The sequence below is a fragment of the Sciurus vulgaris genome (assembly GCF_902686455.1).
Source record: "Sciurus vulgaris genome assembly, chromosome: 12".
Lineage (NCBI taxonomy): Eukaryota > Metazoa > Chordata > Mammalia > Rodentia > Sciuridae > Sciurus > Sciurus vulgaris.
In genome coordinates, this window is record NC_136473.1 from 68,760,397 (window position 1) to 68,780,044 (window position 19,648).

The 19,648-nt window shown below is 33.0% G+C and overlaps 1 protein-coding gene across 1 annotated transcript in view; it reads left to right on the top strand.

The window, feature by feature from the left end:
- Window positions 1-19,648, top strand: part of USH2A (usherin) — a 777,454-nt gene that overhangs the window by 321,673 nt on the left and 436,133 nt on the right. Inside the window, 1 exon segment of the mRNA XM_079107116.1 lies at window positions 15,859-15,989. Coding sequence (XP_078963242.1) covers window positions 15,859-15,989 — 131 coding nt within the window.

Below are 19,648 nucleotides of genomic sequence, written 5' to 3' on the forward strand. Positions count from 1 at the left end.
GTTTTTCAATAAAAAGTCAGGTGGATATAAACTAAGTACCTAATTCTTGCTTAAGGCTTATGCAGGAAAAGTAAATCTGTTGTGATATTTGAACTTGGAAATAAGCATTTTGGAGGGGAGACTGTCCTTCAAACTAAGGCCTTCAGTAGATAGGAACAAAATTGCATGGTAGGGAAAAAACCACATAGACATTACCTGCTACCAACACATGGCACTATTAGTGGTGTGTATCATGACTACTTGGAGGGCGAATAGATTTGCTAACAAACTCTCAGAAGATGGTCTGTAATGAGAAGCACCTCTGTTAATGAAATGAAATATGCTTGCTCTACTTGAAGTATCTCCTCAAATTTTCTCTAAAATTTCTTTAACATCCTGTATGTAAAATATTTCAATTAACTCAAATGATTATTTTATCCAGATTTACATATGTGAAATTGAATTATAGTAGAAACTTAAAGAAACATTTTTAGAATGCCTATTGTTTTGAAAAGCTGGTCTTTGTGTATGATCTATTCAATAGTATATTATACTATCCAAGTGATCCTTAGAAAGCTAAACAACTAAATTCTACTGAAATATACCAACTTTAAACTTATTTTTAAAAAGGGATTCCCTAGAAACAGGAAAAAATTTATTGTATAAAATCATTATCTTTCAATGTTTTATTTCACTTGTACATGTTTTAGTGTACTAGAAGACAATTTAATCAAACTACTACCAAATTGAAGAAATGGCTACTAAGTGATTACTGGACTATTTATTTAGTGATGAAACTTTGTAGAACTTCTTCTTATAAATAAACTTCCTTAGAATAGTGCATATAAGAACATTTTAATAAATGAAATGAAACAGAATACATTTTCCATATAATATTTCAGTCTGTTCTTTATTTCTATATAGTGATGAAATGATCAGACTTTCTAGAATATAGATAGGTAGATGAACTGGGACTATAAAGTGTAGAATTATAACAAGGGGATGACAACAGCAGAATTTGGAAGGCAAAAATTGCATGGTGTTTAGATTCTGGGAAAACAGAAATAAACGTATTATGTAAGGATTAAAAATCAGAAAACACACATCATCTCTAAACCCTGGGCTCTTGGAGAGATTGGGCGCAGTTGCCATTTGCTTTCTATATTTGTACCCATTGGTGAGAATCATCTGCAAGAGATGATTAATATACATTTCTTTAACAAAGGAAGAACTTCCTGTATTTTGTTACAAAACTAAAATTCTGTCTCATAAAGGACTGTGTCCGTGAGAAGATGAATTGTGTTGATGAGGGAACTATGGCTTGTTCTCACAGGAAAGTCTAGAAAGTGCTCAATTTGGAGCCCATGTCATTCTTGGAGCTGTGCAAATATTAAAGGAATATTTACTGAAAACTTCGTTGTATAATGGGTAAAAGTAGAGGATGATAGTCTCTTGTTGATACAAAATTGAGGGCCTCTGAAAACAAATGCAGAAGATGGACTTGTTGACACATAGAGTTAAAGGGTTCTAAGTCTTTTTCACAGATAAACTAATGCAGTCAACTCATTTTGGGAGGATTACTCCCAAAAGACTTATGAAGGAAGAAACTCTCATTATACCACTTATAGAGGAGGAAATTTGATACAGAACAGTTGAACAGTGATTTTGCCCAAAGTCACACATAAATTAAGCTAGTATTTTATCTCAGGAAGTTTGGTTCTAGAATTTGTTTTCACCAATAAGTCAAATACAAAATCCCTTCCCCTAACTCCACTGCTCTTTCTTTCTTTCTTTTTTATTTTTCTTTTTTTGGTTACACCAAAGCAATGCTTTAATAACCTTACAACATATTGGAGTAGATTGATATATCTGTACTTTGAATTCTCCTACTTGCTGTTAAGTTGGAGGATAAAGAAAGGACCAGGTAGTGCATCCTGTGTAGCACACCTGGGGAATGAAGTATTCATCTGGGGTTTCTCATAAGTACATAGTAGTTACTGTAAATTACATCATAATCCTTTTCTTATTCTTTAAGTTGTTCAATTGAAAGCAGATGCAATTTTATTAACTAAAACAAGAAAAAGTTTGTAAATAGACTTGTTTGCAAAAGGCCAAAAAGCATACATTTCTCTGATTTTTAAAAAACAAATTTGACTTATTTTACTAAACTGAATTTACTTGCTATTTTAGTGTTATAATTATTAAAATATCAGAAATGAGTTAATCACCAAATTCAAATAGATACATTGCTATTATGAAGATCTGTTGTCCTTAATTCCCATATTAAGGTGGCCTAAAGACAATGAAATTAAGTTGTGGCAAGAATGTGCTCAGTTATGTATAAAGATTCACTTTTTTTCTGTTTTTGTTTTTGGTTTTTTTTTTTTTTTTTTATACCAGGAATTGAACTCAGGGGCACTCAACCACTGAGCCACATCCCCAGCCCTATTTTGTAGTTTATTTAGAGATGGGTTTCACTGAGTTACTTAGCACCTCACTTTTGCTAAGACTGGCTTTGAACTTGTGATCCTCTTGGATCAGCCTCCCTAGCTACTGGGATTACAGACATGCGCCAATGTGTCTGGCAAGATTCACTTCTTGATAAAAGTGATTATACAATGATATGACTTCCAAAACAATTGTAAGAGTTTGCTTTCACTCACTGAATTTACTGGAATCTTAATTGTTTTCAAAATATATATTTGGAGACTAAGTATTGCAGTGTAACTAATTTATGATTTAGTACTCTTTGATTTAGAAAGAGGAGACTGGTCCATTTTACTAAAATATTCTCTACAGAGCTCCCCTCCCCCGCATACCATTTTAATAAAATACTTGATCTTTCTAATCTATGATTACCCAATTAGTTGAAGGCTCTCAGAGACAAGCTGTGATTCTAGGCAGCCAATAGACTTCTTGTCCTAATTCTACTCCTGAAAAGCAAAATAAAGAGGGGTGGGGGTGGAATGGCCATAATTTTAGTCACTCCATGGGTATGCTCAATCGGCATCTGTAAACTCATAGGATCATCTCCTTTCTTTCCATTCCAATTTAAATGAAAAGGAGTATAATACAATTGTTCTAGCGCACTCACAACTGGATTCATGATCAATTGTTGATCTCCAGAAACCCATACTACATTCTGGTGTTCCATGTGTTTGTTTTATTTATCTGCTATTTTTTGTTTGTTTTACACAGCATTTTTAATTTAAGACAGCTCCTTCATTTTATATGCTCTTACTCTAACAGGCAGGGTTCTTCCATATAAAAACTGATGTTACTATAACTTTATCTTCAAAATGTAGGTTCAACATTGGAAGTACATGCTGTGAGTTTATTATGAGCTAATAGTAGAATATTTGAAAGTGAAACAAGAATAATTATTCTTTTTAATTCCATTTCTGAGATCCTAGTATGCTCCATAGGAGTCAAAAATAGTTTCATATTGGTTCAACCACCTGAGAGCCACTGAGGTGGTTACTAGAGAGGGCTTTGATGTAAAACCCCAAAGTTGATTTCTTTAAATATCTTGATCATACAAACCACCTAAGTCCTTCCATGGTCAAGGTTATTCAGCAATTGTACAAATGCTGCAAATTATTGGAATTGTTTTTTCCATGATGCTTGCTTTACAAAATAAGCCATAGGATATTTTAGTGAATTGAAAAAAATTTTTAGAAATCTCATGCATTGGACATGAATTAATACAAATTTAATCTCATGAAATATATATGTTTATGTGTATATGTAAATATTAACTGCATGTGTTGAATTGGATATGTATGTACATAGATATATGCATGTACCTAGATCTTCCTTGAGATATAAAACACAAAGGTAGAACTGATAAGTTTCACAGATCTATGTCTAAAGTTTTATGTTTTAAATTTTATAGAAACAGTAATAATAAATATTCAATTTAAAGATACTTTCATAACTAACACACTTTTCTTTAAGATTAAATATTTCATTTACTAGAGTCACTGGTAAAATACCATTTAACAAGACAATGAAATAAAGCAGATATTTCAGAAAAACAAAGTGTGTCCTAAATTTTCTATTGTTTGCTTCATAGAATGCACAAGTATTTTGAATATGTTACAATTCATACTTAGATTAAATTGTGGCAAAATTAAATGGCATTCAGTTCACATTTTAGAAATCATGACTTCAAGACACAACCATCTTTTAAAAAACAAATTCCAAGTGGATTATATTTATGCAATAGATAAAGCATTTATATCAATTAAGGTGATTGAAATTGAATATGTACAGTATATATAAAAGAAAAGTTTATAACTATTAGATATTGGTGGAAACATTCTGATTAAAATATATCTTTTTAGGTAATAAGTTCAAGTCTTTCTTGTGAAATCTTAATTTTTAAATAATGATTGCATAAATATCTTGGTGCACAACATCAATTTGTGGGAGTAGTCTGAAGAAAGTTATAAATTGATATCTGTTTCTAAATAGATCTCTCTTGATATATACTTAGAGATATAGATAGATAAATATATGTATATGTAAGCACATATATATCTATGTAAATATCTATGTAAACAGATGTAGATATCTATCTTTATATCTATCTATATAAATTTTTACCTAAAACTTCCTGCACATATGGGCCTATAGTTCTATATTTATAGTTAAAATTAAAGCTGTTCAGAAGAGGAAGCCATCTGAGCTGCTCTTTGATGCCAGTTGGTGGCATTTTAGAGCACTGGAGTTATTGGTTACTCTTGATGGTAGTGTTTGAATTGGTGGTTCCCTCTACTGGCAATCCCATTTCTCTGTAGTGTGTCACTCACCTAAAATGTTTCTTCTTCTGAAAATATCCCCTGAATGCTGCTTCTCCCTCTTTTAGCCTAAAGCTTCTTAAAAATGTGAAATGCATTGCAGTCATTTGTAGCTCTGCCTCACTTCCCTAGAATAGCAACTCAAGAAGCATATGCTAAGAGAAGGAATAAAAATGTGTAAAAAATGGACTAGAAGCATAGTTACCTAAGACAAAAATAATAGTTAGACAAACCAATAGTCAACATTCTACTTCATGCTTTAGAAACTGTATCAATTCTCTACCTTTCTGTATATCTAAGAGCACCAATTAAAAATAAATGAATGAAAGGCAGAACAATAGAGGAAGAACAGGAAAGGAGAGGAGGGGAAGGAAAAGGTAGAGGGGAACTGGGAACTGAAATGGAGTAAATTAAATTCCATGCATGTATGATTTTGTCAAAATAAACCCACTATTAGGTATAACTATAATTCACTAATAAAAAGCAAGAAAAGCTATCAATTCGTATTAAGGCAGGAATAGTAAAATAATGCTTATATCCACTGTTATATTACTCTGGAGTTTATAACCATGTGTTAAGACAGAAAGAAGATGTATTATTAAAAAGGAGTAACTTATCATGATTTTTTAGAAAACAAATCTATAGCTAAAAAGAGGAACACCAAAGCCTATTCTAAATTAAAAAAAAAAAATACAGCAAAATGGTCAGTGTCAAATAATTACACAAAATAAATATTTTACATGACTTAGCGATAACAATTCTGAAGATGACCTGATTTTTGGTGGTAATAAGGTTATAATATCTATTAAAAGTGGATGAGACTTGCGCAGGATCTACTTAAGGAAAGTAAAAAATCTATAATAATTTTTTAATACTAATATAAAAAGTGAGCTCAGAGATAATTTAAAAACAAACGAATAATACTGAGATAGTAAATTGTCAGATGTTGGAAACAGAAAATACTAATAATATTTTCTGATGTTACAAAAAATATGTAAGTGGAAAACTAGCACAGAGACTGACTCATGAAAATATATTTTAATATGCTAAAGGTGGCATTTCATCATTAAATATTGATTCAGCAAATATTTTGTGGCAGCCATTGTTCAGGATGTTGAAAATGCAGAAGTAAATAAAACAAAGTTCTTGCCTTATAGTATGCATTTCTTGGTAAATTTTTAAATAACTAGGAAAAAACTAGAATATATTTTAATCTTGTATGTTAAAATATAAGTGGGATATAGTGTTAACTGGGTGTAATATATAACAATGAAATAATATCCTAAATATGGTAAGAGTAATTACAAATCAATAATAAAGTCGAAAATCCCAAGTGTAAGGAATGGCAAAGAAATAGCCAAATAGAGAACTCTAATGTGAAAGAAGTTAATATGCAGTATTCATTCCAGAAATAGAAATTAAAAACTAGAATTATATGATGCTAGTTTGTCTCACTCAGAAATGTCTGGCCAATTCTCCTCCAAATGCTAAAAATGATTAACCTGAAAATGATTATAAAACTATGAAGTATGAGAAGGAAGCAAAGCATTTGAAGAGTCACTTGAAATGAACTTAAAAATAAAGATGGTTAGATGAAAATTTCATTTTATTTATAAATTCGCACACTTCTACAGATTTTAGAGATCATCACATTCAATGTCACCATATCAGAGTAGGAACCTGAGGCCTATTCTGTTCAGAAAATAAGAGCCATAGCAAATGCATGTTCCAAAAAATATTTGTGGTTATTCCTATAGCTTTATCATTTGGAGACTGTAAAACAAACAGCCCTGATAGTATTAACATTTAGACACAGTTTTTTATTGTTCCAAGGAGGAAATAGAGGATTATTTTAAAATATTAAAGAGAGCATTTTTTTATTTTATCAAGTTTAGAATTAGTTTTCTCAAATTTCCTACCCATTAAAACTCATTATTAATTTCTCTCTACTTTATCCTACATTTTATCCTAATCTATTCTTCCAGTATAATTTTTAGAATGCTGATCAAATGTTTCCCTAATTATTTAGTGGCAAGCAGCTTGAGAACAATAAAAATTTTAAAGTTAAGAAATAACATATGCTTCAATTAATAACAAAACTTTGGTATTCTGTAAGGTGTTAGTCATTTGGGAAAAAAATACCATGCAATTCATAATATTTTTAGACCAGTTTTTGGTTGTTATTTTGTTAGTATAATCAATGAAGATTTTGTTATTCATATATTTAGAGGGCTGGTTAGCCCTAAATATTTAATGAATGGAGACATTTCTAGCACCACCTAATGGCAGTCAAGTAAAAAGAAAAAGCTTTTCCAATTTGGAAACTAATTTGCATAATTCAAATTAAGCTATATAGGCAGAGTTACTTATGTATGAAACTGAACTTTTATATTCCCTCATGTACCAAATAGGCAACTGTAAATACATCTAGCAGTTGAACAGAATGGGAATGAAGCAGAAGGGATATTTGATAATGAAGCAAAGGGTTTTCTGCTGTCTTTACAAGTACAAGAATAAGAAAATATGTGTAGATTTATATGAAGATTTTCCTTTTACTGTCAGGAGTTTAAGCACTGAGACTACATCTTCTATACCCTAGTTAATTTCCTGAAAAAATATATCTTGATTATTGTATTTGCATATTTTATTTGCATTATTTTCTGGTAGTTGTTTATAAATCTTTGACCAGTTTAATCTACTAGCATCATAAGGTATCTGTTATCTCTGATCTCTGTTTTCTTTTAAACTGACTCCTATCATCCTTAATATAGTATTGGAATTTTCTGTTGATTATGAGTTAAAAATGATTTAGATCAGGGATAAGTAACTTTTATTTCAGGCTCCACCTACTTATATTTCCTAGCAGGATTTGAAAAAAATATGTCATCTGTTATGCCCTTAGCATTTATTTAGACCAATGGATTTGGTTGATGTGCCTGAAGGAGAGTTTAGTAAGAGTGCCGAATTCTAACACATTTTACCCGCTCTCAAAACTTTGGCTTGGCACTCCCGTCTAAGATATGAAGAGGGGACACTAAGCAACTGTAGAAGCAGGTGGTTTTAAAAAAGGAACAAGAAAAAGGGTCTGGTGGGGATAGCAGTAAAGAAAGTTTGAGGGGAGTGCCTTCTCTTTGACTATGATTTCACTCTATGAACATTTATGTAGGTGGATCATTTGATGTTCTGTAATACCCTTCACTTCATTGTCTACCTGCTTAATTCTAATTCATCCTTCACAATCCAGTGAAGGAGTCTGTGAACTTTGTGAACTTTTCCGGTCACTACTCTGCTCTTATCTGAACAGAGTCAGTCACTTTTCTATAAAAACTATGTTACACCTGTGAATTCCATTCCCCTCTTGTATTAGGTCGTTATAATATATTATATTCATTTGGATATGTCTGACTCTTCCACTATGGATCAGGTCCCTGAGAGTAAGTATTCTGCCTTTCTTATTGATATTTATTTCTGAGGAAAATAGTATGTTTTGGTAAAATGGTAGTAAGTTAATGGAACTAAGGTTTGTTCAAGTTATTTCTGCTGTCTGCTTTTCTCTATTTTTAATATGTTCAAGTGGTTGATGTTTTTTATATTTCTTTTCTGTCAAAAGTTGATTAATAGTTAAAGTTGATTTTTTAAAACTCATATACCTGATTGACTTATCTCAAGCCATGAATCAATATCTAGTTTAAAGGAATAAAAAAAGGTTAACCTCTTATTGAAGGCTAAAAAGAGCCAATGTCTGGCTTTTAAAGGCTAGCTTTAATTTTCAAAGGATTCTTAGGAGTAGTTGTTTATACAGAATATACATTTAAAATTATAGGCATATTTTTAAGCAAGAGAGATTCAAGATTTAACTCAAGAAAAAAAATTTGACTGTAAAGACCATAATTGAACAAATAAGTAGATAAATAAAATATGAATCTTTAGCAAAATATAAAAATAGCATTATAAAAAGAAGGATCTATTACCACAGTTGTTTATCACTGTTTTAGAGATCCTATCTATGCAAAAAGAAACAGGAATTTAAAAACCTTATAATTAAATTGATCATCTAATCATTATTTCCTACTAGCATTATTTCATAAAATCCAAGACAATCATTGAAAGTGTGGAACTATGGAACAGACTATAAATTAACTGTTCAAGAAAAAAATACATGAAACAGATGCTTTCCTATTCTTACAAAATCACATGTAAAACAAATAGGAGCTTCTACTTCCAATTTGGATGTAGAAGAGTGAGAAAGATCTTCAATTGCATGGTAACAAGAAAAACCAAGACTAAAGTAAATATATTTTCCTTTGAGTCTTCCAAAGAACTGCAATGCAGAAAACCTGGGTGAACTGAATTTTAATAAGAATAAGTGTTTTATAGGTGATGAGACTATTGTGTCAGCTTCAGTATCAGAGGCTGAGCCCTTGTTCAGGAAGCAGAGGGGTATGTCATTATGGATCAGGAGAATTTTCAGGTTCAAGAACAAATCATCTGAGCCTTAGACAATGGTGTGAGCTACTGAGCTGAAACCCAGTAAAGGTCCAAAGTTCAAAACAAAGAGTTAAACCCTAAATCCTATCATCCTTTGAACTTAACATTCTCCAAAAAATTATCTGTTATAAAGAGCATTACAGACAACTGGGAAAAAATGTTTGAAACATCTATGTGGACAAAAGTTCACATCCAATGACTCCACAGATATTTATTGAGTGCTTATAATAAATCAGACACTGTTCCAGACTTGCATTTTATGGGGTGGAGATATGGAGTAAACTAAATAAGTGATGAAGGTATTGCACCTGCTGGAGATGATGATGATGCTGTGGAGAAGGGAGAAGCAGAAGGTTGGTTGTAATGGTTACTAGAGCAGTCATAATGGGTGTCCCTGAGGAGATACATTTGAGAAAAAAGAGATAGGAAACCTTGAAAATGCCTGGGAAAGATATTCCTGAAAAAGTGAAGAGCAATTACAAAACTCCTGAAGTAGCTCGAATGAGAAAGGAAGAGGAAACAGAGCAGGAGGTGAGGGACATAGTGGAGGTTAGATTATTTGAGGGATGTTGCACACTGTGGTGAAGACTTTGGATTTTACTCAGAATAAGGTAGGAAGTCTTTGGTGACTACCCAGAAGAGTTAATTGATCAGAATTGTCTTTTGGTGAGGTCACTCAGTCTACTTGAGGATTGACTAAAGTGTTGGCAGGGAGGAGGTTAGGGAAAATAATTGCATAATCCAGGACACAGAGAATGCTGCATCACAACAGGATGTTCCACAGCATATAAGGAATTCTTATAAATGACATAGAAACAGACATACCTGTGAGCAAAGTTTGTGCATACAACTCCCTGAAAAATAATTTCTAATGGATAATATATATGAAAAATTTACCATTACTAATAATGTAAAAAGTGAATTAAAACAGTGCTAAATTCTCATCCTTTGCATTTCAGATTTTGAAATGTCCATTATTGGCCAGATTCTCAACATTTAAAATGTGGAAAAGCATGTGAATTTATCCTTAGATTTTGAAAGGCAATATCAAAGTATCTATGAAAGTTTTAAGTGTTTATTCCAGTATCTTGGAGCCCAAAACAGGTTTGCAGAAATGTGTCAGCATTCCTTTTAGTAGAAAAAAAAATTAGAAACCAATTATATATGATAAAACAATAAAAAAAACTATGGTAATTGTATTCAGTCATTAAAGAAAATTGTGTATCTATGTGAGTTGATGTGAAAAGATATCTGCTACATGTGAGTAAATTTTTTCAAAAAACCTTGTAGAATAGTAATGTGATCTTTAATTTCTGTAAAGAAAAACAATGGTGTATGTGTGTGGGTGTGTGTGCAAGTAGGTAGACAGTTTGCCAAATTTTTGTTGTAGTTTCTTCTGAGGTGGCAGGTAGGACTGTGGAGAGCATTCATTTTCTGCTTCAAAGTTTTACAGGGTTTGAATTTATGTAACTATTTAGTTTAGAATAATTTTTCAATTTAGGGATAACATACTGAAAAAATCTAAAAATCAAAAGAGTATGGGTTGACTGTTTGCAAAATCAGTCTATAAAATAGATCTATAAAACCAGCACCCAAATTACTGAACATAATACTCCTGACATGTGTCCTTTATAAGTCCCAGCCAGGAATACCCCTACCCTGACTTCCAACAACATAGATGTTTGTTTGGTCTAGTTTTGAATTTTATATGAATGGGCTTATGCTGTATATATTCCTTCATGCCTACTTTCTTTTGTACAATATTGTATGTAGGAGATTCTTGCATGAAGTTAAGTGTAGCCTCAGTATATTCATTCTCATTGCTCTGTTAATCTTCCTACAGGTGATGGGAACTTGTGTACATTTCATTTTGATGGTATAATAAAATGTTTTGCTATCAACATATATCTTTTTGAATCTAAGTGTTTTGGGGAATTATATACCTAGAAATAAAATGACTGAATTAACAAGTATGCATATGGTTAAAAGATACATGGATAACTTAGTAAATACTGCCAAACAGTTGTTTATAGTGGTTGTAGTAATTTATAATCCAACTAGTGGTTTATGAAAGATACATGTATATTTGGTTTTGTGTATATCTCATATATTATAAATTTAACATTTAATTCATTATTTTCATACTTATTTAATATTTTATATTTAGCCATGTAAGTATGCATCTCTCTATATATATGCATACACAGTTCTGTACATATTTAGTTATGGTTTTGTATTTTCTATCTCATTTTAGCTGTTGTCCAAGATATTTAGTAGTTTTGCATTTTATTGTTCATTTCTCTATGACTAATGACATTAAGCATCTTTGCCATATATTTATTCTGACTTTCTATCTTGTTATGAGAATACATGTCATGAATGTGTTCTCCCACTTATTGGTTGTCTTTCCACTCACTTATTTATTTTATTTTATGTGCCAGTGATTGAACCCAGGTATTCTTAACCACTGAGCGACAACTCCAACTCTTTTATTTTTTAAATTTTGAGTCAGGGTTTTATTAGGTTGCTGAGGACCTCACTAAGCTGCTGTGGCTGGCTTTGAACTCAGATCCTTCTGCCTCAGTCTCCTGAGTGGATAGAATTACAGGCATGCACCTGGCCTCCACTCTCTTGTTCCTGTCTTTTATTAGAAAAAAAAGTTGTTAATTCTAATATAGTATAATGTGTCAATATTTGCCTTTATTGTTTCAGAACTTTTTTCCATTCTGTGACCTTGTAAGTACATTATTTTACAGATAAATTTTTAAACTTTCAAACATACTCAGACAAAATCTAAATGTTTCCATGCAGAACATGGATTTTTAGATTTTTAGAATGTTAGGTCACAAATGTATGCCTATTTTATATATCTATTTATCTGATTAGCCTAGAATAGTAGTTGCATAAACTTCGTTCCTCAAATATTTCTTGAATGAATGAATAAAATTAGAGATACAAGAAATGCCCAATTATTTCTTTGATCACACAGCTGCATTCAAAGTTTCTGCTATCACACAGTTCTGCATATCTGTTCATCCCTTTGGCCAAGCCAAGTCACATGGCTGAGCCTAAATCAGTAGATGAGGCTCGATAAATAGATAACCTTTTTACATGAAGAGAGGAGTTAATAATTTTGAACAATTATCTATCTTACCATTTTTCCCCATGGTAAATTCAATATTTTCTTCAAAGTATTTTTATACATTCATCAAAAGGTTGCTGTGTTTAAATACACTTATTTGTGAATTTAGTTTATTTGAGGAACTGATCATATGATTTAAGCATGAGGTTCAAAGATAGGATTCATCTATGCCCATAGCAATAATTAACTATTTGTCAAGAATACATTTGAAGAGACATGTGAATTTTCAATTTCCTCATAGATTCCATGCAGAAGAAAATCACTTGCTATTTATCTTGGTGATATAAAGAGATAAATGGCAAGATTGAATTATTTGAAAAACCTGAGGAAAGTCTACCAGAAAATTTCAAATCAAAGTGCTTTTTCCTACACTAAATAAGAAACTTTCATTGGTCTGTGCAAAGTTTTATACATTAATTAAACCAAAATTACATTTCTTTGCAATATAAGACTTGGAAAATAAATATGTTTTTGGAAAACACGTGCATTTGTATATTCCTCAAATAGTATATATAATTAAATGTATTCCCAAGTGTAACTTGTCTAAACATATTTTTTATTTTACTTTTTTATTTATTTTTTTTTTTGGTTCTAGTATGAGAAATAATGCGGCATTTCTTTTATCTATATTTAGTCATTCATTTAAGAAATATTTAAGGAAAAATAGTTTATGCAACCACCATTCAAGGCTAATCAGATACAGATATATAAAACAGACATACATTCATGGCCTAACTCTGATTTATTTTCATTCACCAAATTTTCCATGCATTAAAGATGGGTAGTTGTTTTCCTAGTCTGGGCCATTCTTGATGTCTTCCCTCACTCAAAGCCTTGCTTTTACTCTCCCTTCTACTACCACAGAGGTGCCTCCCAACACAATAGAAGAGATTTGCTGCCATCATGTCCCAAAGCATGAAATAATCCTGAGCTGTTTAATTTTAAAGCAATCCTTTCAATTATAATAGGTTACCAAATAAAAGATCAAAAATGATTTCCATGTCTCCTACTTCTTACTCTATCATATTTTCCTAATGAAGACTCTGCACCCCCTTCCTGCTGGTCCTTCTCCCGCCCCCACCCCAATCCTTTCACCCAGGTGTTTGGACTTGTGACCATTCCACACTTCTGAGAAAGATTTTCGTTACCAGCTCCATAAATTCTCTTCCAGTTCTAATTCTTCTGCACATAATGGAAGAGTTTTCACAGTTAACTAAGATTCGTAAAGTTCTCTCCTATGTAGGCTCCTATTTTACAGCCTTATCTTTATTGTTCTAGCTTTAGTATTCTCTGTTTTCCCTTAAGTATGGAGATTTACCCCAAAGGTTTTATTCTCTTTCTTTTAATTCTCTCTGAGACAAGGATTCTTGGCAGGTGATTGTCAATTCATTTTTCTGGTCCCATCTTCTCTCCTGAGACTTAGTTTCCAAAAGGTAAAGTTTTCCATAACATTATTTTAAATGCAGTGGTCTAAAACTGAACTCATATTCCCACCCCCAAATTTCCTTCCCTATCTGACATTTCTATTTCTGTTGATAATGATGCCTTTATTTCAATGATTCGTGAAGATTGTCCCATAGCATCACCTCATGTTTTAATTAGTCTCCTCTGAGAAATAGTCCAAGCTTTCAGTCTATTTAGTCACTTGTCCATCCTTAATTAAAATCCTTATCATCTTTCCCCCAAAGTACAGTGATCTCCTTATTCTTCTGTAACTGAATTATCTATATCTTCCATACATTCAACCATTAGTTTGGTTTCCCTAATCCTGACTTTAATCATCCTACTCCTGTTCTTCACCCAATCTTTAAAAATCTTCCTTTGACTTACCTAAAATTTCACACTGATGGCTCAGCTTTTTCAATCCATTTATTAGGGGAGACGATAGCAATATAGCTAGTAGCAGGGATTCAAGTGAGCTTGACAACTGAAAACTTATTTCTTGGGGCAAACAATCTTCTGTGAAGAGAAAGAGGTACCATTAAGGAAGAGTACTAAATCTAACAGCAAGAAAATAATATCCAAATAGGCATGAGCAAGACAATTATAGAGTTGAGGCAATGATAAGCCAAAGTGAGGAAGACCAGTGTGTTGAAATGGTCAAAATTTTAGAACTTAGAAGATGGAGATGCGAGAGCTAAGAAAGTCAGGACAAATTTGAGTTGCTTCTTGGTTGGGTAGCATAATACTCAATAAGTGCTAATGTTCTGTAAGACCCTAATGAAAAAAGTCACAATCCAATATTCATCAAATGACTTCTGCATTCCTGCTTTCAAACTTTTGTCAAAGCTCTCCCCTTACCATTAATGCACCTCTCAATTTCTTTCTCCTCATTTAGAGTCTTAACATATTCACGAAGTAGATCTAGACACTGTGTTATCTACTGGGTGGAAAGATGAAATAGACATTGTCCCTGAGGGAGCTGTAGTCTATTGAAGCCAAGCTCAATCCCCTCACCTTCACAGGTCTTCTTCAGGGTATCAGTCCAGGCTGAAGGGAGTTAGATCTCTTTCTGGTGCTCATAATCCTGACTGACTTATAACTACTCAAATCAGAATTCGTTATTCAAAATTCTGTGTTTGAGCTTTTATTTGATTCTCATGTATGTTGTCGAGCTCTTAATTGATTCTCACAGTAGGATTTGTTCCTTGATTTTATATTTTCAATGAAACTGGGAACTCTTGGAAATAGGAGATGGTACCAGTCTCAAAACACTAAGTGAAATGCCTTAATTTCACAGGAAGAGCTCCATGATGTGTGTGGTGGTGAGGGATGGATGTCCCATAGTACAGAGGTAGGGCTGTATGGTGATAATGATAGGGCGTTTATAGGACCTTCACATGTTGTCCCTGCCTTCTGAACTAGAAATTCTGCTGAGGCAAGAGTATGGTAGGTCCTATACAGTGACCCAAGGGTCAGTGGAAAGCCTTAAATTCTGAAGGCTGCAAACAATTTGGTTATAGTATGCTGTTTCAGGAAATTAGCTCTAACAGTCTTCTTCATGACAAGTCTTTCTAATTTCAGCATCTATTACTGGACTGATTGTTTCAGCTTCATAAGTATTTAAACAAGACCCCTTTGTTTCTTTCACTTATGTCAAAAACCCATTTATTTTTATGACTTTCTGAAAATGTTTTCACATCAATACTCTGAGTATCCAATTTTGGGTTGACAACATGTCTTTTTAGGTTGATGAGTTTTGCATACATTTAAACTTCATTATATATTGATTAGCAGGAGTGCAGGCTTAAGTTTCCAAGTACTGGTTGGCATTTAAAATGGGATATATTTTAAAACAAATGGCTGGGACCATCCCAGTACATCGCTGTGTATAATTTCCTGACTGTACTCACTACATCATAAATAATAATGAAAGTAAATGTACGTTTATCAGAAAGAATCAACAAAACCCCAGCACTGATTTGCTGATCACACTTGTCTCACCAGGCATTAAGGCCAGCTTTCGAACAAGGGTGCCTGAAGGTTTGATTGTCTTTGCAGCATCACCTGGCAATCAGGAAGAGTATTTTGCACTTCAGTTGAAGAATGGCCGACCTTATTTTCTTTTTGATCCTCAGGTAAATTATTAATCATGAGAGTTGATATCTTTGAGAGTTTAGTAGATGCCAGGTAGTGAGGTAAGTGCTTATATTTTCATGTTGAATCTTCATCAAAAACTCATGAGGAAATAAGTATAAGTACTATTATTATCCTCACTTTACCAATGAGGAAAATGAAAATTGCAAAAAGTGATGTGACTTGCCCACAGTTAAGATAGCAGAGCTAACTTTCAAACCCAGGTATTCTGACCAAGAATCTATGTGCTTAACCATCAATATGTTACCTTATAAGAAACATTAAAACTTTTAAATAAAATTGAGTAGAATTATTTTTATTTTCCTCGAGAACAAAAATTTAATTTTTGCCTTTAATTTCTTTCTTTTATCCTACCTGCAGCCTTTCTCTCTTTCCATTATTTCACCTGTAAATATGTAAGTGAAGTAGCTATGAGGTACTATTGTGCTGCCTGTTGCAGACTCCAATAGTTTTAAAGTTAATGACTGTTCCCTATGAAACAGTCTGGAAAGGATACAGTAAAACAATTAATTTAAAATATTCATGAATGTTATGAAAGTGAAGGATGGGATACTATGCATCATGTGAACATAAAATGAAGGATCATGGTTCTGAGTTGTCAGTCTTCTCTGAAAATGGGATCTTTAACTGAGATGCAAAACAATGGGGAGAACTGGGTCAGGGTAAGCATGTCTCTATCTGAGGGCATGTGCTTGAACTAAGGCAGGGCAGGGGAAATAGTAGGGAGAGATGGGGAAAGGTTTTGAAAATAAAATTTCCAGGAAGAAAAAATAGCAACTGTTATATGCTATGAACAGCTGAGTATGGTGATGCACACTGGTAATGCCATCAACTCAGGATACTGAGGCAGGAGGATCAAAAGTATGAGGCCAGTCTCTGAAACTTAGAAGACCCTGTCTCAAAATAAAAAAAAATAATAATTTTTAAAAAATGAACTTGGGATGTGGTTTAAAGGTAAAATACACCTGGGTTCCATCCCCAGTAACCGCCCCCAAAAAAAATTGTTGGAGGGAGAAAACAATATGGCATGTCCAATACACTTACTTAAATCCAATATGACCGGAGAATAGAAAATAAAAGGAAAAGTGGTAAGTCGAAAAGTAGAGAGACCAAGTCATTTAGGGACTTGTAAGCAAAAGTAAGGATTTGAATTTTTCCTTAGGACTGTGGGAAACCATTGAATAAGTTGTCTTCACTTTAGTTAAACAACTGTTAGCAAACATTTGATATTAGGCAATCTATTGGGCATGTCAGTAATTGATTGAGAAATGAGTTAGACTAAATAAAAGTCTTTGCATTTCTTCAACTTAAAACTGTTGATCTAAGTCATAAATTAAGCTTACTAAATAAATATTTTACAACATGTTGATAAAACTGGCAGTTTGTCCCCTCTGGATCCAAGTTGCATGTAGGATCATGGACAAAGATCTCTTTTGAGTACCCTGGAGGCCCAATGACCTTGGAGGGGCCAGGCAAGGCCTGCTGGGCCACGTGTGTGTGAGCCTCATGCCAGGCTCAACAGGCAGACTGAGTCCTTTCTGCCTAATGAAACTGGCAACTGGAAAGACCAGAGACAGAATGGTTTTCCCCTGGTTTCTTGACAAGGGCCTGATAACTCCCTGGTTAGGGTAGTGGAGGTCCTCAGTCACAAGGACTTCTGAATGCTCCCTGGAGTTGCACTCCTTATGGGATGCTAACATGGGGGCAGTGAGTAAGCAAAGAAAGATAATATCACACTTAAGCAGACCCAGCAGCCCGAGAGACAGAGAGAAGATCCAGTCACCACAGAAGGCAAGGCAGATGGCAACTGGGAAAAAAATCAGTACACTACAGTCGATTCAATTACAGAACTGAAAATATTATTTTTCATTTGAAACCTTTAAGGAGATTAATTAGAGGAGAGATACATTCAACTTCAGATTGGTAGGTTGGAAGGTAATGTTGAAAGCAGTAATCAAAGTATATAGTCAAAATATAAAAAAAAAAAAAAATAGATGTTACCACTATGAAAGGATCCAAAAGGAGAACAAATATATATGTACAGTAACAAAATAGGTGAAAGTATATGATTTAAGAAAGGACTATGAATTTATTGAAAGAATCTTGATATGCCAGACCTTATTCCAAATTCTCTCTGCATACAAATTCACACACACACACACACACACACATACACACACACACTAGTATATCTCAACAATTCTGTGAGGTAGGCACTTTTATTTTTCTCATTTTATATAGGGGAGAAATTTGAGTCGCAAATAAATTAGTTTTCCCAAAGTCGCACAATTAGTAAGGGACAAATTTTTAAACTCAGGCATTTGATCTTCAAAAAAGATTCTAACAATCATGCTGTACTCCTGCTTTTTGGCACAAAAGAAAGATGTTTCTTAACATTTGGAGACTTAAGAAAAAAAAGTTCTACTCATCCACCCTATTGGAAGGGAATATTTTAGCAAATCATCTAACCAAAAGGAAAGAAGAAGGTCAGAAATATACAATGGACAAGCAGTGGTGAATAATAAGCCTAGCAATATTAAGTAAAACCTAAATATTTAATGGCAGAATGACTAAAAATTTGCTTTACAGAGCCAAATAACAATCTTTGAGATAGAAGAGAAATAGATCAAATGTTCAAAAACAAAAACAAAGCCACACACAAACACCAAAGAAATCTGCTAATAATTGTTTACTGCTAAAATTAGTTGAAGGAGAGGGAGAGATGGGTGAATGGGTAGTTTTTTTTTTTTGTTTCTTTTTTTTTTTTTTTAATTTCAGCTTAGTGGGAAGAGGTAGTAAGGAAGTAGATGAGAGTGAGGTCATGTTTTCATAAAGTAAGTAAGGAAAATGTTTGGTTTTAATTGCAGAAGAATAAGTTATTTACTAGTTGGATGAACATGTTCCACAGAACATCCAAATAAACAAGGTGACAAAAAAGATCAAATGCTAAATTGTGAAAATCAACAAATAAAAAGAGAAAAGGAATAGTACCATTAAATAGAAGAATGTCAATAAGATAAAAATCTGGCTCTACTTTTCTGCCTTCAACTTATCAATATTTGGGGATGTTTAAGAAGTCAGATGGAGAAAACCCTAAATCACATAAATATTTGTTTATATAGCTTTATACAATATAGGTTCATATTTTAGTGATCCCATTCCATTCTTGAAGTAGCCCCTTGAGTTATTGTTTCCATCCATGTGCTTTAGATAAAGTGGCTTAATTTGGGTCACACAGTGGATTAGTAGTAGAATTAGCACCTAGTTTAGTTTATTTCATTCCAAGAAACTTTGCTAAGAATGTATTACACTCCAGGTACAATATGCAGTTAGCTACTGGGAACACGGAAATGTGAAATGAACAAAATGTCGTTCATAAGAACACTAACCATAGATGATTTGTTGCAGACTTTGAGTAGTTAATAAATACACATGTATGTATACACACTTACATACATACACACACACACACACACACACACACACACACACTCTAAACATATGGAATAAAGTCTTTGGACAATTAACTCAAAAATGATGTCACCATATCTGAAGCATGATCACCATCTGTGTTAGTCAGCTTTTCATTGCTGAGACCAAAATAACTGACAAAAACAACTTAGAGGAAGAAAAGTTGATT